The following is a 19,769-nucleotide window of genomic DNA, read 5'->3' on the forward strand; positions in this document are numbered from 1 at the left end:
ATTTTGGCCACAAATTTTTAAAGAAATGGTTGGCGTTTAACCAAGTGTTTTACTATAAATAGGGATTGCCACGGAGCGGGTTCCCCGGAACCGAACCGGTTCCGAACCGCTTGAAACCGTCCTGGAATCGGAATCGTTCGCGACAGGTTCCGAACTGGCCCGAACCGCAAAACCGTGAAACCGCCGGAAAAACTGCATGAACCGGACCTAAGAACCGCGGGTCGGAATCGGAACCAGTTCGGGTGAACCGGCCCAACGGAACCGGTCCGGGTGAACCGGCCCAGTGGTTCCATGGAACCGGAACCGGAAATATGGCCGTTGCAAATTTTTTAAAAAATACACATCATTTTCAATCATTTTCATTCACAACTCATCTCTTCTCCTACTCTCTCTATTTAATCTCTCTACTTAAATACTTAATTACGCAATTATTCTCTTAATTACATAATTAGTCTTTTAATTATTTCTTAATTTAATTAATTACATAATTAGTCTATTAATTAATTATTTATTTTTAATTCTATTATTATTTCAATATTATCATGTTTTTTTTGAAAAAAGCCTCTAAAAAAGTTATTAAAGTGGCAAAATCATTTGGAGGTTCTAACTTCAAAAGAAAGGCCACTTCAACTCCGTCGGTATCAACAATACCTTCGATTAGTTATAATTATGAACCAAATTATCCAGAAGGGTACGACCAAGAATTACACAATTATGCAGAAGAAGTGGAAAGAGAAATACAAATTGATGAACAAGAAGAAGAACCAACGACCCCTATTGAGATACATAGATCTCGACAGTCATCAACAAGATCACATGAAGAACAACTACAACAACAACTACAAAAACAAGCTCGTGGTAAACGAGTCAATTTCCAAACTATCTGTTAGTTTTATAATTTTATTCTTCAAATTGATTAAATTTTAAATTATTATTTATTTATATATTGTGGTATTTGAGTATGTCTTTATATTTAAATTTAGATGAAGATGAACCAGTAAGACAACCTTTTCCGACAATGCCACCTTCTAGTGGTAGAGCTGTTTTACATGTGTGGTCGTATTTTACAAAAGAACCAACCGACAATCCAGATGTTTGTTATGCACTTGTCAAATTTGTGAAAGTTAAGGAGTAAAGCCCTTAGTTTCATACAATTTCACCAGAGGTAATACTTTTTAAGTTTTTTATACATACATTATATATTCATATTTTATAAATCAAAAATGTATTAAAAATTCATTGATTGTGTTTTGTGAATACGTGTTAGGTGGTGGTAGGAGATCTTTTAACAAACATTTGGCAAAGAAGCATGGAATCACAAAAGAAACTCATGCAGCAAGCGGCAGCGGGACCACAAGTGGAAGCCGACAGTGGGACATTCCCAGCACAGGTATGCCTTTTAAATATAATCGTAATGATATGATTGATGAATTTTCTAAATATGTAATTTGTGATGAATTGCCATTTAACCATGATGAAAGTAGGGCATACGAGCATTACACTAGAAAAACTTTGCAACCACAATATAGAGCAATCCCTAGGAACACTCTTAAACGACGCACAATTAAATAATATGAATCAATGCGCTATGAATTAGTAGAAATGTTTAAATCTTTTAATGGTATTGTTAGCATAACAACTGATATTTGGTCTGCTCCCCCACATTTAAAAGCTTATATGTGTGTAACAGCACATTGAATAGATCAAAATTGGATTATTCAAAAAAGAATAATTGCTTTTGAGGCAATGTTCGAAAGACATACGGGTGAAAACATAAAATACAGATTAATAGAGATACGTAAAGAATGGAACTTATTAGATAAGATATTTTGTTGTTCTACCGATAATGCAATCGCCAACATTAAATGCATCGAACTTTTGTATAACGAACCAGCATTTAGTTTTATCCTTGGGAGTATATTATTACACATACGTTGTTGTGCTCATATAGTAAACTTATCTTGCCAAGCAGGTATAAAACAATTAAGTGATTTATTAGATCCCATTAAAGACATAGTGAAGTGGCTTAGAATTGGACAAATAAAGAGAAGATTTAAGCAATTATGTGACCATTATGAACTAAAAATATTGTATTGGTCATTAGATACTTCTACACGTTGGGGCTCAACCAACGATTTATTAAGAAAAGCGATTGCTTATCGTCCAGTTATAACACAACTTTATAGTGAGTGTACAGATAACTATATAAGTGATGACACATGGGAACTAGCTATAGGTGTACATAAAATATTAAAAGCGTATGACCACGCAACTAAGATTTTTTCATATGTTTACGAACCAAACGTCCACTTAGTAATAAGTGAGTGTATAACTATTTTTTATCATCTTCTCAAACATTCGCATGATGATACTAACCTATATTTAAAGCCGATTCTTGCAGATATGATGGATAAGTGGAAGACATATTTTACTGATTTTCCTTTTATTTATAGAATTGCGACAATTTTAGACCCATATTTTAAGACAGAAGTCCTTACTAAAGTAATTGGATTTTACTACCAATCATTAGATCGCTCGCCTAGTGATGTACATAATTATGTTGGAACTTGTAAAAAACTATTAGCAGAACTTTGTGATTACTATGCTAGTGTATATAACCCAAGTCGCGATACGTCTAGGCGTGCTAGCGTCTCGGCACGTCCCTCTTATTAAAATTCCGTAATAGCTAACATAATAAGAAGATGATAGTTTTGTAGAATCATCTTCTTCTTTACCCTCCACTTCATATTTAGAATTAGATTATTATCTTAAACATCACTTTGAAATTGACCAAGGTAGCTATAATATTTTAGAATGGTGGAAAGAAAAATCTATAAAATTTCCCATATTATCGAGAATTGCAAAGGATATCCTTGCAATTCATGCTTCTACGATTGCGTCGGAGTTTGCTTTTAGTGCAGGTAGAAGAGTTTTAGACGAAAAGAGATCTCGTCTTGCTCCACATAGTATTCAAATGTGTGTTTGCAAGAAAGATTGGGATCAAGCGGAGCTTCAAACACAAAGACTAAAGAACGATGATTATCAAAGCGATGATGATGATGAATACATCTGCATCATCGTCAGGAGGAGAGTCAGCGGAAGCATCTTACCAACCAGATGATGATGACGAAGACGAATAGGATCAATCGGACAACGATCAATCAACATTCAATAACTACAAATAAAAGGTATGACAAAAAACTACGTGGGCTTTTATTCCTTCGGAATACGTAGGCAGCTTAGTATTCCTTTGGGTACTAGGTTCAAGTCCATTTTCTCCCTCTTTTTTTATTAATCATCTATCGTTGATTCGTTTCTTATTAATTTATTTTTTTCATTCTTTTTAGTAAATATTTTAATAACGATGACAAGCAATGAATTTCGCTAATAATCAAGTAATCATCAAAGGTACATCCACATTATTATAGTATTTTTATATTATATTAAAAATAAAAATGGAACCGATGGTCCGATCCGCCCGACCCGCGAGTTTAAACCGCCTGAACCGCCAAGGAACCGTTTGAAACCACCCGAAACCGGAACGTTTGAATTACGTTCCAAATAGAACCGAAACCGGGTGGAACCGGAACGGAACCGGCCCAACTTGGACCGTGGCCATCACTAACTATAAATTAATTAATATATTCTTTGAATTAGTGTCTATCTTTTCTTTGATTTTCTATTGTCACAGTTAGTTAATTTTATCTATGTAGTTAATTTAATAGATTTTTTTTACTAATCATTGTTATTTTTCTTTTATACTTCTCATGCAACTTAATAAACGTAGAGGGTAACCAAGAAGCAAACACTAAATACATGAATACATATATATATCATAGACAAAACATATTGATAGTTTTTTCCTATGAATTCGCTACATTATACAAATTGAAGTAAGAGTTTTCAGATGTATTACTTATAATTTAAAAATATAGAGGAAGCATATAACTTCTAATGCTCGTAATCATCTTGCTTGGTTTAAAAGGGTCTTTTATTTTTTTATTCAAAAGTAGACTAGAGAATCTCTACAGGCAAGAAGAATATAGAAGTAATTCTTGTTGTAAATGGTAAGAATGAAACTTTTGTGACAAGAATGGAAGGAAAAACCCTCGACATCAACTGTTAGGCTAACCTAAGATTGTTGGCTAGCTTTCATCTTACTTGATACACTATTTGTAGACTTGTATACCTTGTCTATTAAGAATTTGTTTATGACAAAATACTTGTTATTATACAAATTTAAAAATAGAAATGTACTTAGTCTATCAATTTGAGAAAATCGATGCATATTCCTTTTGACTTTTTTTATAACATGATGATGATTTTGTTATATGATTCACTACTATTTGAGCTTTGTTCTTTGTATAATCATCATCCATCTCCACTAGTAAGAGAAAGCTAGGTAGAAAAAATGATTCCTCAAAGTCATCCCTTTTCACTAACAATAGTAATAGTAGTAATTAACACAAAAGCAAGTAAACTAAAGCATTATGTACATTGGGAAGATGCTTTCTATATCTCTATATATAACTACATATACTACATTCTCTAGCACTTGATTTAGACAAATAATTAACCACACTTGCTAAATTAGGAAATAATCTCTTTAGGTTCTTTTTGTAGGCTCTAGAAGCTCTTTTTATGTAGCCTCTTGTGCTTCAAAGGGACAAGCAACTTCCTTCATATGCCTTTTAGCTTTTTATAAAGTATGATCATCAAAATATGTATCCTTTTTTAAATTAGCTTTTTATGCTTAATCAATACAGATCAGGATCACTAAATCATGTATACATCTTATTTATGTGAAGTTAACATGACGTATATTATTAATGGTCAATCAAAAACAACCTTTTTGTTAGTCTTATTCCTAATAGCTGAAGTTGCGTATAATCGATCGTCTTAAACTCCGTCTTAGGTGGAAGCCACTTAATAAGATTGGATAATGGAATTAAATTAACTTTTTAAGCTTAATTATTATGCCGTGTACGTTATAATGTTTTACTATAACAACATAGTATTGTTTGTTAATGCATGAAAGCGCCGAATGACTTTGACAAAATATATATTATTGTATGTTCCAAAATTGAATAAAAAGAGAGAAGGGAACATGGAGGAATCAATTAGGGAAATGGTGGAAGAATGGAGTACATTGATAAAGGTATAGGGAATTTTTCGAATTTTGTTTGTTTAATGGCATCAAAGAGAATAATTAATTAGTTAAATAATCAAATGAGGTATTATTAGAAGGAGTTGAAACTTTTATTCGTGTAGTTATACTCATTTTTGAAATTTTGGTCATTTAAAACGAACTTAATATCAAACTTTAATATAAAAACAATATTTAATTTTTCTCACGTCGTCGTTGAGCCTTTGATAACAAAATAAAAATATACAACTAGAATCTTCAAGATATTTAAAAGTTTACTCATAAGCTTTAAATACATTGAATTTCATTGAATAGTATTATATAAAATTTTATTATATTTTTAATATTCACACGGAGTAATCTTTATTAGAATTTAAAAATGCAAAGCCCATTACAATATAGTATACATTATAAAAATGCAAATGTTTATGCCAGGGCCTAGGACGCACGCCTTTTTCACTCTACCTCGAATACGATCTTTTCTCGAGTTGGGGGACTTCTTTGGTCACGTTTTTTTTTATGGATATGAGTTGTCGCCGTCCTTCCCTCCCCAGATCCTGTCCATAGTTTTTCTATGAGCGGGATACACTGAATAGGATGATGATAATTTTTTTTTGCGAATAAAGGTAGATTGAAAAAAGAGTAAGACTACACAAGAAAATCGCAAAAATCAAATTTAAAATCTTATAAAAAAAATTACAATTTGTATTGTGTTTATGCCACTATGTAGTCCTTGACCTAGTCTCTATATTGAACATGTACGGTCACAAAATGAGCCCTTTGAAGTAGGTTTCCTTTGCACTAACGTTGACTTTGAGTTTAATGCTATCTTCATCTAAATTGCCAATAAGGCAATAACTAAATAGGATTTTTTTTTTTTTTTTTTTAACCTAAAAGGCTAGTGAGCTATAGGCTTGATACCCAATAAAACTTCCAATTTACTCGTGAAACAATATAAAATGTGATATGTTTTCTTCAACTTTCTTCAACTATAAAAGACAAATTTTATAGCACATCAAATCCAATAAAACAACCTTAGTTGGAGCAATTGCTAATTTTTTTTGATAATCGAGTAATTAAGCTGTTAAATGTAAGCTTTTTTATGGCATAAATAATTATTTATTAAATTTGTAAATTTGTAATTATGTATATATATATATATATATATATATATTTCTATTGCATATGCACTATATAGAGTTGAGTAAATCTCAAATCATTATTCACAATTAATAAACATAATTAGGCATTATAATTTCAAAAATTATTGCAAAGTAAAGGGAGTTAGGGTGGAAATTAAAAGGATGAAAATGAAGGCAAAGCACATGGTGTTCCCAAAAAGGGTAACATTGGAGTGTATAAAATAAGTAGATATGAATTACTAAGTTGAGTAGAAGCCGTTTACCTACTTGACTTTTCTTTCGGCTTCACATGCATACCAATTACCACGTAATCTTTTTCATATGGACCCTACAAAAACCTCCTCCTTTTGCCTAAATCAATTTAATTTAATTTCAGAATCCACTCATATTTCAGTTAGAGTAAATATAATTATTCACAATACATAAGAGAGATTCTAAGATTGATTTTTCACATCATCTTCCTTTTTCTACAATCTACCATGTTATTGAAAAAATATTAATTCTATCTTAAAGGTTGAATTACCATAATTATGGTATAACTTAACACAAATTTTTGTGAAAGACGGTACCATCTCTAATTAGGCCGATCCATTATATAATTTTTAAAATATTGTAAGTAGGCATTAAGGATTATGTAAGTAAACATTTAAGATATGGAGAGTAGGCATTAAGGATACGGTACGTAAGCAATAGGGATAATGTAAGTAAACATTAAGAATACGATGAGTGGGAATTAATCTTTAATGGGCTGGACTTAAACTATGTTTCTCAAAGAGACGATCTCTCAAGAGATTAGCTGATAACTTAATGGTTAACAATATATTAAAGGTTTTTCCTTTCACCACTGTATTTGTCTTGATTTATATATTTAAAAGAACTTAATTTATTTAATAATGTTTATTATCACATATAACTTGCTATGTTTATATTAATCCATACTTTCTCGAACAAGTATTTTATTTTAATTTATTTTAAATTTTTTATTTATATTGGGGTATGCTGTTTCAGTTGGAGGACAAAATCGCTTTCTAGAATATGTTCTAAATTTGATTTTAACTTAACCTTCTTCGGTCTAATTTGTAATTAAAAAAATTTTATAGTTTTAGGTTTGCCGTGATTTAGATTGTTAGCTTGGTTTCTGACCTGGAATGAGTTTCACAATGCAACCTACTTGGCTATTTGATATGAATTAGTCCAAGAGATTAGGTTAGTTGTAGGATTATTATTACAAATTAATATTAATATTATACTCCCTCCGTTCTTTTTTGATCTTCCACATTACTATAACGGGTAGTTTCAAAAGTTCTTCCACTTTAGAATACTTTCTATTTTTAGAAAGTTTTTATCTCACTTTTACCCCTTAAAACCCCCATTTTCTTTTAATGTACCCCATTTCTTTTATTTATAATTATTTTCTCTCTCATACTTTCAATACAATCATTACTTTACACTACTATTTAATTAAAATAATACTCGGTTACTCACTACAATCTCATACTTCCAATACAATCATTACTTCACACTACTATTTAATTAAAATAATACCCACTACAACCCAAAGATATCTTCCTTAATATGTGTGAAAAACTCAAAGTGGAAGATCAAAAAAGAACGCAGGGAGTAATTAATTAAGGGCACTTCAAAGCATAATTACCATTTCATTCCTAGAAATTAAACATTTTTATATACCCTTTTACCAAATCTACTCACAGTGTAATCAACAAATTAAAATAAATCTATATTTACTTAATCTACTAATCTGCAAATCACAATTACATCATTAACCCCAAAAAACATATGAGTAAATAATTTAGATGCATTTGCAAAAGGACTGTGAGAAAATCATTTATCATTCCGCGGCAAAATTATTGAATTCTTTGATATAATATTTATTCACATATAGGAGTGTACTCGCTTAACCTCCTCATTAAATGTATCAGATCACTAGTTTTCATTTTGTTTACATAATTTAAATGGATTTTATTTTAAAATCTCACTGAATATTATTTTAATTATGCATTTATTATAGGAAAATATTTCTATTTCTATTATGTTGCTTCATATTAATGAAAAATATTTGCTAATTATTTGTTAAATATTATTTACCTATACATTTTTGATAAATTCTTATTCTTCCCTATAATAATTTCTCATATAAAAATTACACCTAAAAATTATTTTTTATTATATAGTATGATCTGAAAATATTTTTCTTAATTAATTCAAGTTAATTAGAATGGTTCTATCAGTGGCGAAACTTGAACAACATATTAGGGGGCGAAGTTAACAAAAAAATTGAATTCAACTAAAATACAGGAAGTCAATACAACCAAAAATCATAATGTAAATCTTGAATCAAAGTAAAATTCGACGCTCATTTAGCACATTAAAATTGTCTATAATCTCATTGACAATATATGTCTTTACTATTTGTCCTCTAAATGTATAATACTAAACTATCAGCAAGAAATTCGTCGTTCATTTTGATTCGATGTCTTGTTTTTACTATCTTCATAATAGATAATTTTCTTGTATGAGTTTTCAGTGATTCAAGTAGTTACTTATTCAAACTAATTATCAAATATAGATAAGAAAATTTAATTAAAATATAAAATAATTCTTTATCCTTCAATTGTGGATAGTAAACTTAATTTTTGATTTTGTCAATTTCCTCCCAATCCCTTTCTTCTTTTTTCGTTTTTTTTCAGTTGTTAAAATATGTTAATTTCATTCCTAATTTGATAAGTCATTATTAGATTCTTTTATTTATTTATTTTGTTTCAATTATTCTCTTCCTTTAATTGTGTAGCTTTTATTTATTAGACTAATATTACAAAAAAATATAAAATAACAATTATATATTAAAAAAATTGCCAAAAATCTCAGAGAGCCCCCCCTAACAAAGTTAGACCGCTGGTTCTATCATTCATTTATTATTATGTGTACTTATTTTTAAAAAATTTGAAATAATATGCCTAATTTGCGCAGTATCTTTCATTGGAAAAGATTTTCCTAAATTATTTTGACATTATTTTTGTGAACTGTGTTATTGCAATCAAGAAAAACCTTAAAACGACCTTTTAATTCATTTATTAGCTCCTTAATTGTTATTTTTGTCCGTTTCATTCACTTTGTATCGTTTCAATATTCTAACAATATACTTTCCAACACTTTTTAAACTATTTTAATTTCATTCGCACCATTCAATTAAAAAAAGAAAAGTATTGAATAAATAATCTAAACCTACATAATTTCCCCTCTGCTAGTCTGCTTACACGATCGAGCCGAAACACTACTCACAAGTAAGAAATCTCAAAATTAAACAACTTCATCTTCTGGTTAACTACCGTTTAGTCAAAGTCACTTTTACCTCTTAAAAAGAGGTTTTAAATAATATTCTTAAAAAAACTTAACAATTAAAATTTGATCTTGTATAACGATTTCGACTTTGACCGATTTAAAAAAATTAATTAATTCTGATATTTATCCATCCTTGTATAACGAATTCGACTTTAACCCATCTTAAAAATAGATTTATCATAATAAAAATGATTTGGGAAAACTTACTCGCTTTAGTCCCTGTAGTAGACCAATAAAATATACCAAAATTTTCACAGATATAATCATAATCACTCAAATAAATAGAAAAATTTACATAATTATCGAAATAAAAGAAAAAATAACATAAAAATAATAAATATTTACTTTTTCATCACATAAAATTTTACAAACGATAGTGATATAATATTCTCAACACAACATGTCACTATCAATTGCTTCGATAAAACGAATCAATCATAAAAAATGGCACAACCACTCAAGCAAAACCCTAATATTAGGGTGCCAAGCAAATGAATGAAAGTTTGAAGTATAAAAATGGTAGTGGGAAAGAATATATAAGTATAAGCATTAAGCACCAATGATTTTTCCACTACAAGAGCACCACTACTTTACCTTTCCGCTCCCTTTTTGCCTACTTTCCGTTTTTTGCCCTTAACAAGAATCATCAACCAAGGTGTTGAATTGAAATACATTAAGGTATAACTTATCATTAATTATATTTTTCTGAAATGACCATTTAGTCTCATTTGATTTTGACGTAATATTTTAAAAAATGAGTATAATAAACTAAAATAGTAAAATATTAAGAATAATAAAGAATATTGGTCAAACTATAATTAAAAATAGTAATAAAACAATTTCATTAGAATAAACTAAAATGAAAAATAAAGCAAATTGAATAGAATACAAGAGTATACAATAAGATATAAGGTATAGTGCAACTTATTTATGCTTAATTAGATTCCAATCTATTAGGATTATTAACCCTAAAGTTCAAACAAAGGATGCATATGATTGGAAGAAGCTCTTCTATTAAGCATCTTGTTAAAGAACCTATTCGTACGGAAATCAATGCATTTTTTTAAAATAAGCTTCAACTTTCAACCCATGCACAAATCAAAACTCCACTAACATTGTGGGTGTGACTTGTGAGGCATGCATTATGATGTATAGGACATCATCCTCTTCTAGAGATTCGTATTCGTATGTATACAACCTTATTACTACTGATATATTAATACTTGATTATTAGCTTATTAATAAGATTGATTCAACCCAAAAATGAATCTAATATCATTAAGATTTCAATGGTAAAATATGAAAATAGATCAAAATATCATATGGTTGTACATTGTTTAATGTTATTATGTATGATCATATGTTCTTTTTTTCTATGTATACTTAATCTATTCTAAACCATTTATTACATTACAGTTTTCAGCACTCTTCATCGTTCAAACTTATTTTGTATAATGCGGTTATTAATGTGTATAAAAAAGTTTAATCAATTAGTGATTGTTGAATCGTCTAATCGCATATTTTTATAATTTTAACTTCTTATGATAAATATTTAACAAAGATAGAGATAGTAAAGACATAAGTGTGGGGAGGGAAACTCGGGCAGTAATTTTCTCTTTTTAACATACAAATACAGCAATGAACAAATGTAAGACAGAAGGATAAGAACTGGAATGAGTGTTTTAACAGGGTACTACAACTATTGTTCTTTTTCTGGACAAACAACAAGTACAAAGGAACACCATAATTATGCCTCAAGCATCAAACAAATTGTATATACATCTAAACAAATAAACACAAAAGGGCAAAATTAATTTCAAATATACAAGTATACATTGTTTTAATCATTTCTATCGGGAAAAATCAAACCTTGTTATTTATGTTAAATAAATAGCCTTTAGCTATTAGATCAATTAGCGATTATCATTTATTACATTTTAAAACAAAATAGCTCGATCGAAAACAACCTATTATCATTAGTAAGAATAAAGTCGCGTACAACAACTCGAACATTTTTTTTCCCTAAAATCCACTTAATAAGATCGGAACAGTGAATGGGTAGAATTCGAATCAATATATAAAGGAATTTTTTGAAACTTTGAAAAGTAGTGTTGTTTAATTAAGTTGACTGAATGTGACTATTTAGGTCTTACTTTTCTGATTAGACTAACTACAATTATTGACTAATCTCCTAATTAAACTCATAATTGTGTGTATCAAGGGACATGACATGGTTACTAATCAACATATAGGGAGACATAACAAGGGCAATCAGCCAAACATGAAAAATCTAACTCTCAATAACTAGTGATGCTACATAAGTCACTGTACATCTGACTCTTAAAAAACAATCTCAATAAAAACTATTTAATGACATAAAGTAACAAAATATTAATAAGATTTTGTACGAGAACTAAAGTCATGAATCTATCAACAAATAAAAAATTCTAGCTTGAGTTTTTATATTTGAATTTGCAATATTACAATTAAAAAGTTTTCACTTCGGCATAAAATAGCAAATTCAAAAGGACAGAAATTAATAGCTATTTATGATTAAAACATTAAAGCACAAAGCGAGAAATTTAATTTGTTCCATATCGTCTAAACGGAGTTTTAGGAATGGAGTATACACAACCATATGTTAGTAAAAATATGCTACTTCATTATATTATGTATTTAATATATCTACAACTTCACATGAATATCAAATTTCAACTAAAACTATTTTCTTTTTTTAATGCATGTGGACTTGCTAAGATGCATGAATTGAAAGCCAAAAAGATGGCACTATTATAGGTCAAGAGAAAAGAGAAATCACCTTAATATATATTCTTGCAAAATTCTAGCCCTCCATCAAGAAATATTTCATCAAAAAGAGTCTTCTTTAAGTTATCATAGAATAGCATGTAATATTCACATCATCCTAGGGACATATTTTGCATACAAATTTCAAGTGATAATTAGATTAAATGAGTTGGATAGTTTACTCGCCGCCGTAAATTCAAGTTAAAAGATCCTATCATATATATTTTATCACACTCCCACATACGACAACTCTTTAGATTAGATATATGTCCCTGATCCATCGAGACGAAACTTGAAAGAAAAACAATTCCAAAAAACAACTATAGAAATTTACTCCTTCAAAAACGACATTTTTTTTTTTTGGAATTACAAAATAAGTTGAGAGATAGGGCTCAAGATTTTAAGATAAAACTCGATTCTCGACTTGAATAACAAAAAATCCAAAAGTGTGTTGCAAAAATGAAGACATTCCAAGAGGGGCACCATATCAGGGCCAAGAAAAAACAAAACCTTTAGAGACAAACCCATATGAACATCGCCGTATTACGCCTATAAGTCAGCAATTGTAGGCCAAGAAAAAACATAAAATAGCTAAAAGAGGTAGACAAATTGGAGCATGCATATCCACAATCATCATTAACAAACAAATTATATGATTAAACTATAATAACATGTGTTTCTATATAATCAAACACGGAATCACATCAAAAGGACTGTACACTTAATTATCTTAGGCTGATCATCCTTGATTATAATTATTAGCTAGATACAAAGGATACATACCTCCATGTAGTATACGTGAGTGATATAAATCTCGTCTCTAAGACTCGACAAACAAGATCAATATTGAGAATTTCTCCTAAAATGCATCGGTATTTCGGCTATTATAACCCAAAGCACTCATAATATGTCGGGATTATCAAATAATGCCCCAGCAATAGGGGTTAACGACTAACGATAAACCCGACTCAATAATTAGATTAAAAAGCTCAAATTCGGGTTTTCCTAAATTACCCTAAAACTTGGCAACTATCACCCAAACCACACATAATATGTCGAGAAGACCAAAAAACACCCCGCTTCACTCTCCAATCTGCTAACTCGCACTTCTTAAGACTAGTTCAAACCATATTAAAAAACAATAAGTTCACACAAGTTTCTCGTTTAAGCAAAATAGTGAGTTACGATAAACTTGACTTTAATACCAATCTCGGTTTTCGCTCCTAAACTACCTCCGGATACTTCGTGAACATCAAAAAAAGACCTAAGATTAGATCTTCTAACCCATCTTAGTGTTGATGCATAGTTTTCTAAGTAAAACACTTATGGAAACACAGAAGGACATACCCATTAGTAGCATATAAAGGAAAATTGATCTCAAGTAAGCAAATAGGGTAAAGAAGCAAGTACATCAAGGCATTGATGAATGCATGCAAGAATGCAACAACAAATTGTATACTTAGAAAATAGTGAGAAAAAGTAAAGCTTTGTTTGACAAATGATAAGGACAAGCCTTCAAAATAATGTATAGAGTATGTAATGAACTGTACAGCAGTACTCCTCTTCAATTTTTCTTTTTGTTCTTGTAAGGCAATAAATGATAGTGACCTTGCAACTACTATCCCAAATCTTTAGAAGTCCTACAACGGGCCAGACTAATAATGGTGAAAGGCCAACATTCACAAATTTAGTTCCTAATGAACTAAACTAACCAAACTGAACAAAGAGTATGTTAAGGGTATAGTTTTTAGTTCACCATATATATATAACTTTAGAAATCTTAATGATCATGTGATGTAACCTAACATAAAATATTTGTCGTTTGGATCAATGAAGGTTGGAGAGGTTCGAGCTTAATTCAACCAAAAGCTTAAACATAAGAGCTTAATTCAACATTCACAACCTAGGCATTTGTTACCATTTTAAGGACTAATTCAACCAAAAGCTTAAACCGACGGCTAGGACTAGCACTGCTGGCGGGTGATATATGCTTAAACATAAGAACTCGCGTTAGGATAGAATGATGGAGTAGGATCTCAATCGCTATCATCGGCACAAGAACTAATTCAACCAATTAAATTAACTCTTACCCTTTTAGAATGACGAATTCAACCAAAAGTTTAAGCTGACAGTTGTAACTTGTGAACCTATAATAGGTTATAGCACTAGCGGGTCATATACGTTTAAAACTTAAGAGCTCGTGTTAGGATAGAATGATGGAGTAGGATCTCGATCGTTATCATCGGCAAAACAACTAATTCAACCAATAAAATTAACTCTACTCTCTTAGAATGACTAATTCAACCAAAAGCTTAAGCTGACGGTTGTGACTTGTGAATCTCTGATATGTTAATACGCTTAAAACATAAGAACTCGCATTAGGATAGAACGATGAACAAGGATCTCCACTGCTAACGGCAAACAACTAATTCGGAATAGAGGGAGTGTTAAGCTTGACAAAATAAAAGCACTAATAAAATTAATTTACCTTCTTAGAAATGTAATTAAATATAGAAGTGTAAAAGGAGCAGAAAAGGTAATGAACAGGATTTGAACAGTGTTATCATAAGCAAGACAAAAATGCTACACACAATAAAGGTAAGTATTCATACCATACTATGCTGTCTGCTGTGAAATGATCAGTAATTTTGGTTGTGCCTGCAAAAAAAATCATACCTTGCTATCCAATATTCCAATGCCAGAAGTAACAGAAGCACAAAACAAAAATAAATTAAATAATTAAACAAAAATAGAAGGGTTTATAAAACAAGAATAATAAAGTTAGCAAAAGAAGCACCAATCATGTTACAAAATATAACACATACTTTCCTTGCATGCTAAGTTTCTAATCTCTAATGCATTTCAACAATGCATCGGGCTGTCTCTCTAAATTTGGTACATAATGCAAATGTATAGCGAAATGAAACGTTTTAGACGCTGCGTAGCAAATTCAAATAAACAGAGAAATGAGATGAAATCATAGAAGAATTCGAAATGATCAATTAAAACCCTATTCATTGATAAGAAAAATTTAGACCAATAAAGATATAAAAATCAAGATAGTTATTAGAATACAAGAGTAATTAAGCTTTGCACAACAATGCTTTTGAATCTTTTGCATTTTTCAACAATAGTATCAAAAGACTCAAAAGAACAACTTAATTCATCACCTCTCATAAGGCAGCTCGATGCACAAAATGTTAAAATAGTATTAATTTCTTTTTCCATTTTCGGGTGTTTTATTTTCTCAATTAATAGTATTACCATAGCTTGAACCACCAAGTAAGCCACCACCAGAACCAGAAGCTCCATAGACATCCGATGGATCAAGAAGCGGCGAAGTAGACGAAGCACCACCATTTCTTCCACCACTACTACCACCACCACTACCGCCACCCAAATTCAACTCGGACATGTTCGGAAACCCAGCATGATCTCTAGATTCAGCTCCTTGATCATATAAAAAGCCCTTAAAAACATGGCCACCTATCTTAACCACAGCTTGGTATGCAAACTCATCCTCACCATCTTCCATTGCTGTTACTTTAACACATTTGAACACGGCTGGTGCTTCCACTTGTCCCGGTAATGACTCCTTAAAACTCGCATCTACCTCGCCACCACAACCAAAACATTTTTTTATAAAATCCCAATAAATCATACATTTTATTTGGGTGATTAATTATATAAATTGACAAAGTATTTATAAAATTTTATGCATTACAACGATGGGATTACATGGTATGCAACAACGTTAATAAACCAACTCAACTAAAAACTTTAAAAACCATTTGCTCCTGCCTCTCTTTGAATTTGATACATTACTCAACTCAAAATGATATTGTTGTAAGCTTATGTTTTAGGGAACTTGTCAAAATAAATCAAGCACGATACGCTAAAAATAAATCTAATTATTAATTATTTTTTAATAAAGCTACCTGTTTTTTATAATTCCTGAAAATAAACTCAATTTATTCTTAATTACTGAAAATAAACTCAATTTATTCTTAATTACTTGATCACATAGAAGTTTTGAAGATAATTTTAAGCAATAACCGATGATATTTTTAGCAAATATATCTAATATATAAATTTATTTAAAAATGACAATAACTAAATTTATTTTCACCGCAATAAACAAAGATTGGTTTATTATACTTAATTTCCCCTAATTGTTATTAAACAAGTTTTAGAGTAGTAAATTACCTTGGTGGCTAGAGCTAGTTTCGAAGCTCCTAGGTGGAGTATTAGAGGTAGAAGTATGTGAAGTAGTAGCGGTATTTTGGGAGGAGATAAGGCGAGGCTTCTTAGCTCCCGAGGTGGAGCCAGAAGAAGCCCCGCCACCACCTCCACCGCCCACGGCAGCTTGACTGCCCGTTGCTCCACCAACGGTCATCATCTGTCGTTCTCGCCTCCGAGCAGCGGGAACCCAAGTACTTTTAACATGAGTAGAACAATCAAAACCCCTACTCCTACAACAAGTCCTACACCTTCTATGACTACAATCTTTTTTAGCTTGATTCCCACAATCCTGACAAGTTGTGGTCCCACCTCCGCCGCATCCCATGGCAGAGGTACTCGGAGAAGGTAAGAAATTCGGGTTACCCGGATCAAAATTTATACTCTTTTTCGGGTAATTGGTACTACTACCACCACCCATTTGATTTTGTTGGTTCATAGTATTCCATAAGTTAATTGCACCCGTCCGATGATTCCGACTTCCAAATGCATCATGACCGTCCAAAGTAATACCTCCATTATCCCCACCACCACTTCCGCCGCCCATGTTTAAACATGGCCCGGCGGTAAGAAGGGGAATAACCCCAACCCCAACTCCTAAAGCAGTTGTGGCGTTATTTCCACCATTGATCCCACCAATACCACCATGATGATGATGATGATGATCAACGATCAAGGATGGATCATGCTGAAAAGAAGTAGCAGGAGCAACAACAAACATACCCATTTCAGGAGGAAGCCCATACCCAGTTAAAGTAGGGCCACGAGATGAACCGGGCCATAAAGACCCGGAAACAGAAGTGGGTCCAGATGGGGTTGCTGAAGAACCAGCATTGAATCCTAATGAAAGATCATTACTTTTATCAGCGTTGCTTGTAGATGAAGCCACCCAATCAGCAAACGCCCCCGAATCTGACGATAATCTCCTTGTAGTAGCCACCACACCTAATTTTAATGGCTGCTCAATTTTATTTTATTTTTTTTTTTTTGCTGATCAAAGACTGAAACTTTCTTCTTCTAATACTGATTTTACAACAGTATATAGCAGTAGAGTGAGTACCCAAAAGAACATAAAAAAAGGGTATTTTTATTTATTTCACATTCTATATATTCTCTATTATATAGAAGTAGAAGTATAGATTTTTTTTAAAATATTTTGAAGATATTGTTTTGTTTTTGGGTGGTTTTGTTTTTGTTTTTGTTGTAAGGAAATGAAAGAATGAGTATTCTTATTCCTAGAAAGTGAAACTAGAAGTGGGTTCTAATTCCTATCTTTCTTTTTTTCTTCTTCTTTCTCTTTGTTTAGCTTTAGTTTCTCACTCCAATAATCAAAATTTATGGTAATTGGGAAAGGGTGTATGTGTATGTAGAAGAGAGGGAAAGGGTAAGGAAGATATTAGATATGTATAGAGAGAGAAGGAAGGAAGGAAGAAAAGGTTTTTGTTGTTTAGCTTTTGTAAGTTTGCTTGGTTCAAAAAGTCACATGACACCCTCTCTCTTTCACTAATCACTACCTCTCCCTCTCAACCATTTACTTCTATAGTTCTTCTACTCTCTATCTATCTCTATTCCTTTGTGTGGTGGGGTGCATTTGGCATGTGTGCTATTTTTACAACTTGTGCTCTTCTTACTCAAAATTTTTTAATTAATCACTTTGTAAATCACCGTAAAAAAAATAATAATAAAATTAAAATAGATAGATTAAAATAATAAAATTTTCATCCTATCAAGGCCAATCTTAAGGATGGGCAAAAGAGGTGTCGCCCATAACCCCATGTCAAAAAAGCAAAATTAATAATTGTAGAAGGTCTATATAGGTTATAAATTGCAAAGAAAAAAGGCCCCAATATGTTATATTTTGCCCAAGGCCCCAAAATATCTAAGGTCCACTCTACATCCTATCAAATCCTATTACATAAGAGTGATTTGTTAACCTTATAAAAAACTGTTATTTACTAAAATCTTCTCCTTCTTACTTTGCTTTGCCCCCATTTTTACTTCATTCAATTAGTTACTAGTCTTAATTTTTTTTTTTTTGATTTGATCACTATTCTTAATTACTTTTGCTAATGACATTTAGTTTGTAGTTTTAGAGGTAGGAGAATTTTATAGGTAATGGAATTTGGCTATTGTAAAAGAAAGGAGAAATTTATAGGTTAATAAAGGGAAGATAAGGAGAAAAGGTGACTTTCATAAATGGTTTTTAATTAGCTTTTTTTCTTGGTTTTTATATTTAATCTGCTAGTACTTTTTTACTACTCCCTCCTATTCAGCCTAAATGTCCTATTTGACTTTTCACACTTGCTGAGGCAATATTTTAACCTTTAATATCTTAAATTATTCTTAATTAAAAATTATAAAAAGTTGATATTAATAATCCTTGTATTGAGACAAATCAAACAAGATCCTACATAATTATGTTTTAACTTATAGATTAAGAGTAAAATACAAATATAGAGTGATAAGTGAATAGTGCTAAAAATCAAATGGGACATTTAGGTTAAATAGGAGGTAGTATTAAACAACAAAAAATATAATTTTAATCAAATTTCTCAATAACAACTTGCTCAAACAACTAGCTTATAATTTAATAATTTCTTATTTTGAAATACTTGTTACATTACGGTTATTGACAATATTCATCGTTCAAGTTAATTTTATATATTGCGATTAGCATGTAAGAAAAAATATAGTCAATTGGGATTTTATTTAAATAGTCTAATTGCATACTTTAATAACATCAACTTGTTAGACTTTTTAAATGTATATAGTTTGATGTATAAATAATAAAAATAACATATTAAATTACATAAAAATTCAAATTAAATGTAACAAGTATAATAGAACAGAGAAAGTATTGTTAAGAAGTTCAATTAGCGTACAACTTTTGGTTACAACCATTTACCAAATAGACCCTGTAATAACAACTCATTATTTATCAAAGTCATATGCATCAACCCAAAAACATGTAAGACTTTCTAGAGTCATACTCTCTCCTTCTAAGTTTACACATTGAAATTTAAATATAAAAGAACGAATTTTTTGAGTCTTAGGTTGAAAACTCAAAGAAATTGAGG

At 30.8% G+C, this 19,769-nt stretch overlaps 1 protein-coding gene across 1 annotated transcript; it reads right to left on the reverse strand.

Annotated features, from left to right (window-relative positions):
* Positions 1–11,810: 11,810 nt before the first annotated feature.
* LOC130796887 (protein LATERAL ROOT PRIMORDIUM 1) lies at positions 11,811–18,203 on the reverse strand. Its single transcript, XM_057659309.1, has 2 exons — positions 16,660–18,203; positions 11,811–16,062 (listed from the first exon to the last, which is right to left on the reverse strand). Exons 1-2 carry the CDS (start codon positions 17,417–17,419, stop codon positions 15,701–15,703), a joined length of 1,122 nt encoding a protein of 373 aa, XP_057515292.1. The 5' UTR covers positions 17,420–18,203; the 3' UTR covers positions 11,811–15,700.
* Positions 18,204–19,769: the final 1,566 nt, after the last annotated feature.

This window comes from Amaranthus tricolor, chromosome 12 (genome assembly GCF_026212465.1).
Source record: "Amaranthus tricolor cultivar Red isolate AtriRed21 chromosome 12, ASM2621246v1, whole genome shotgun sequence".
NCBI classification, from domain to species: domain Eukaryota; kingdom Viridiplantae; phylum Streptophyta; class Magnoliopsida; order Caryophyllales; family Amaranthaceae; genus Amaranthus; species Amaranthus tricolor.

Excerpts from the sequence above, each read along its gene's own strand:
- LOC130796887 (XM_057659309.1), bottom strand. The coding sequence starts at position 17,419 with ATGGGTATGTTTGTTGTTGCTCCTGCTACTTCTTTTCAGCATGATCCA. Across the intron at positions 16,063-16,659 it reads AACTAGCTCTAGCCACCAAG|ATGCGAGTTTTAAGGAGTCA; the intron begins GTAATTTACTAC and ends GTGGCGAGGTAG.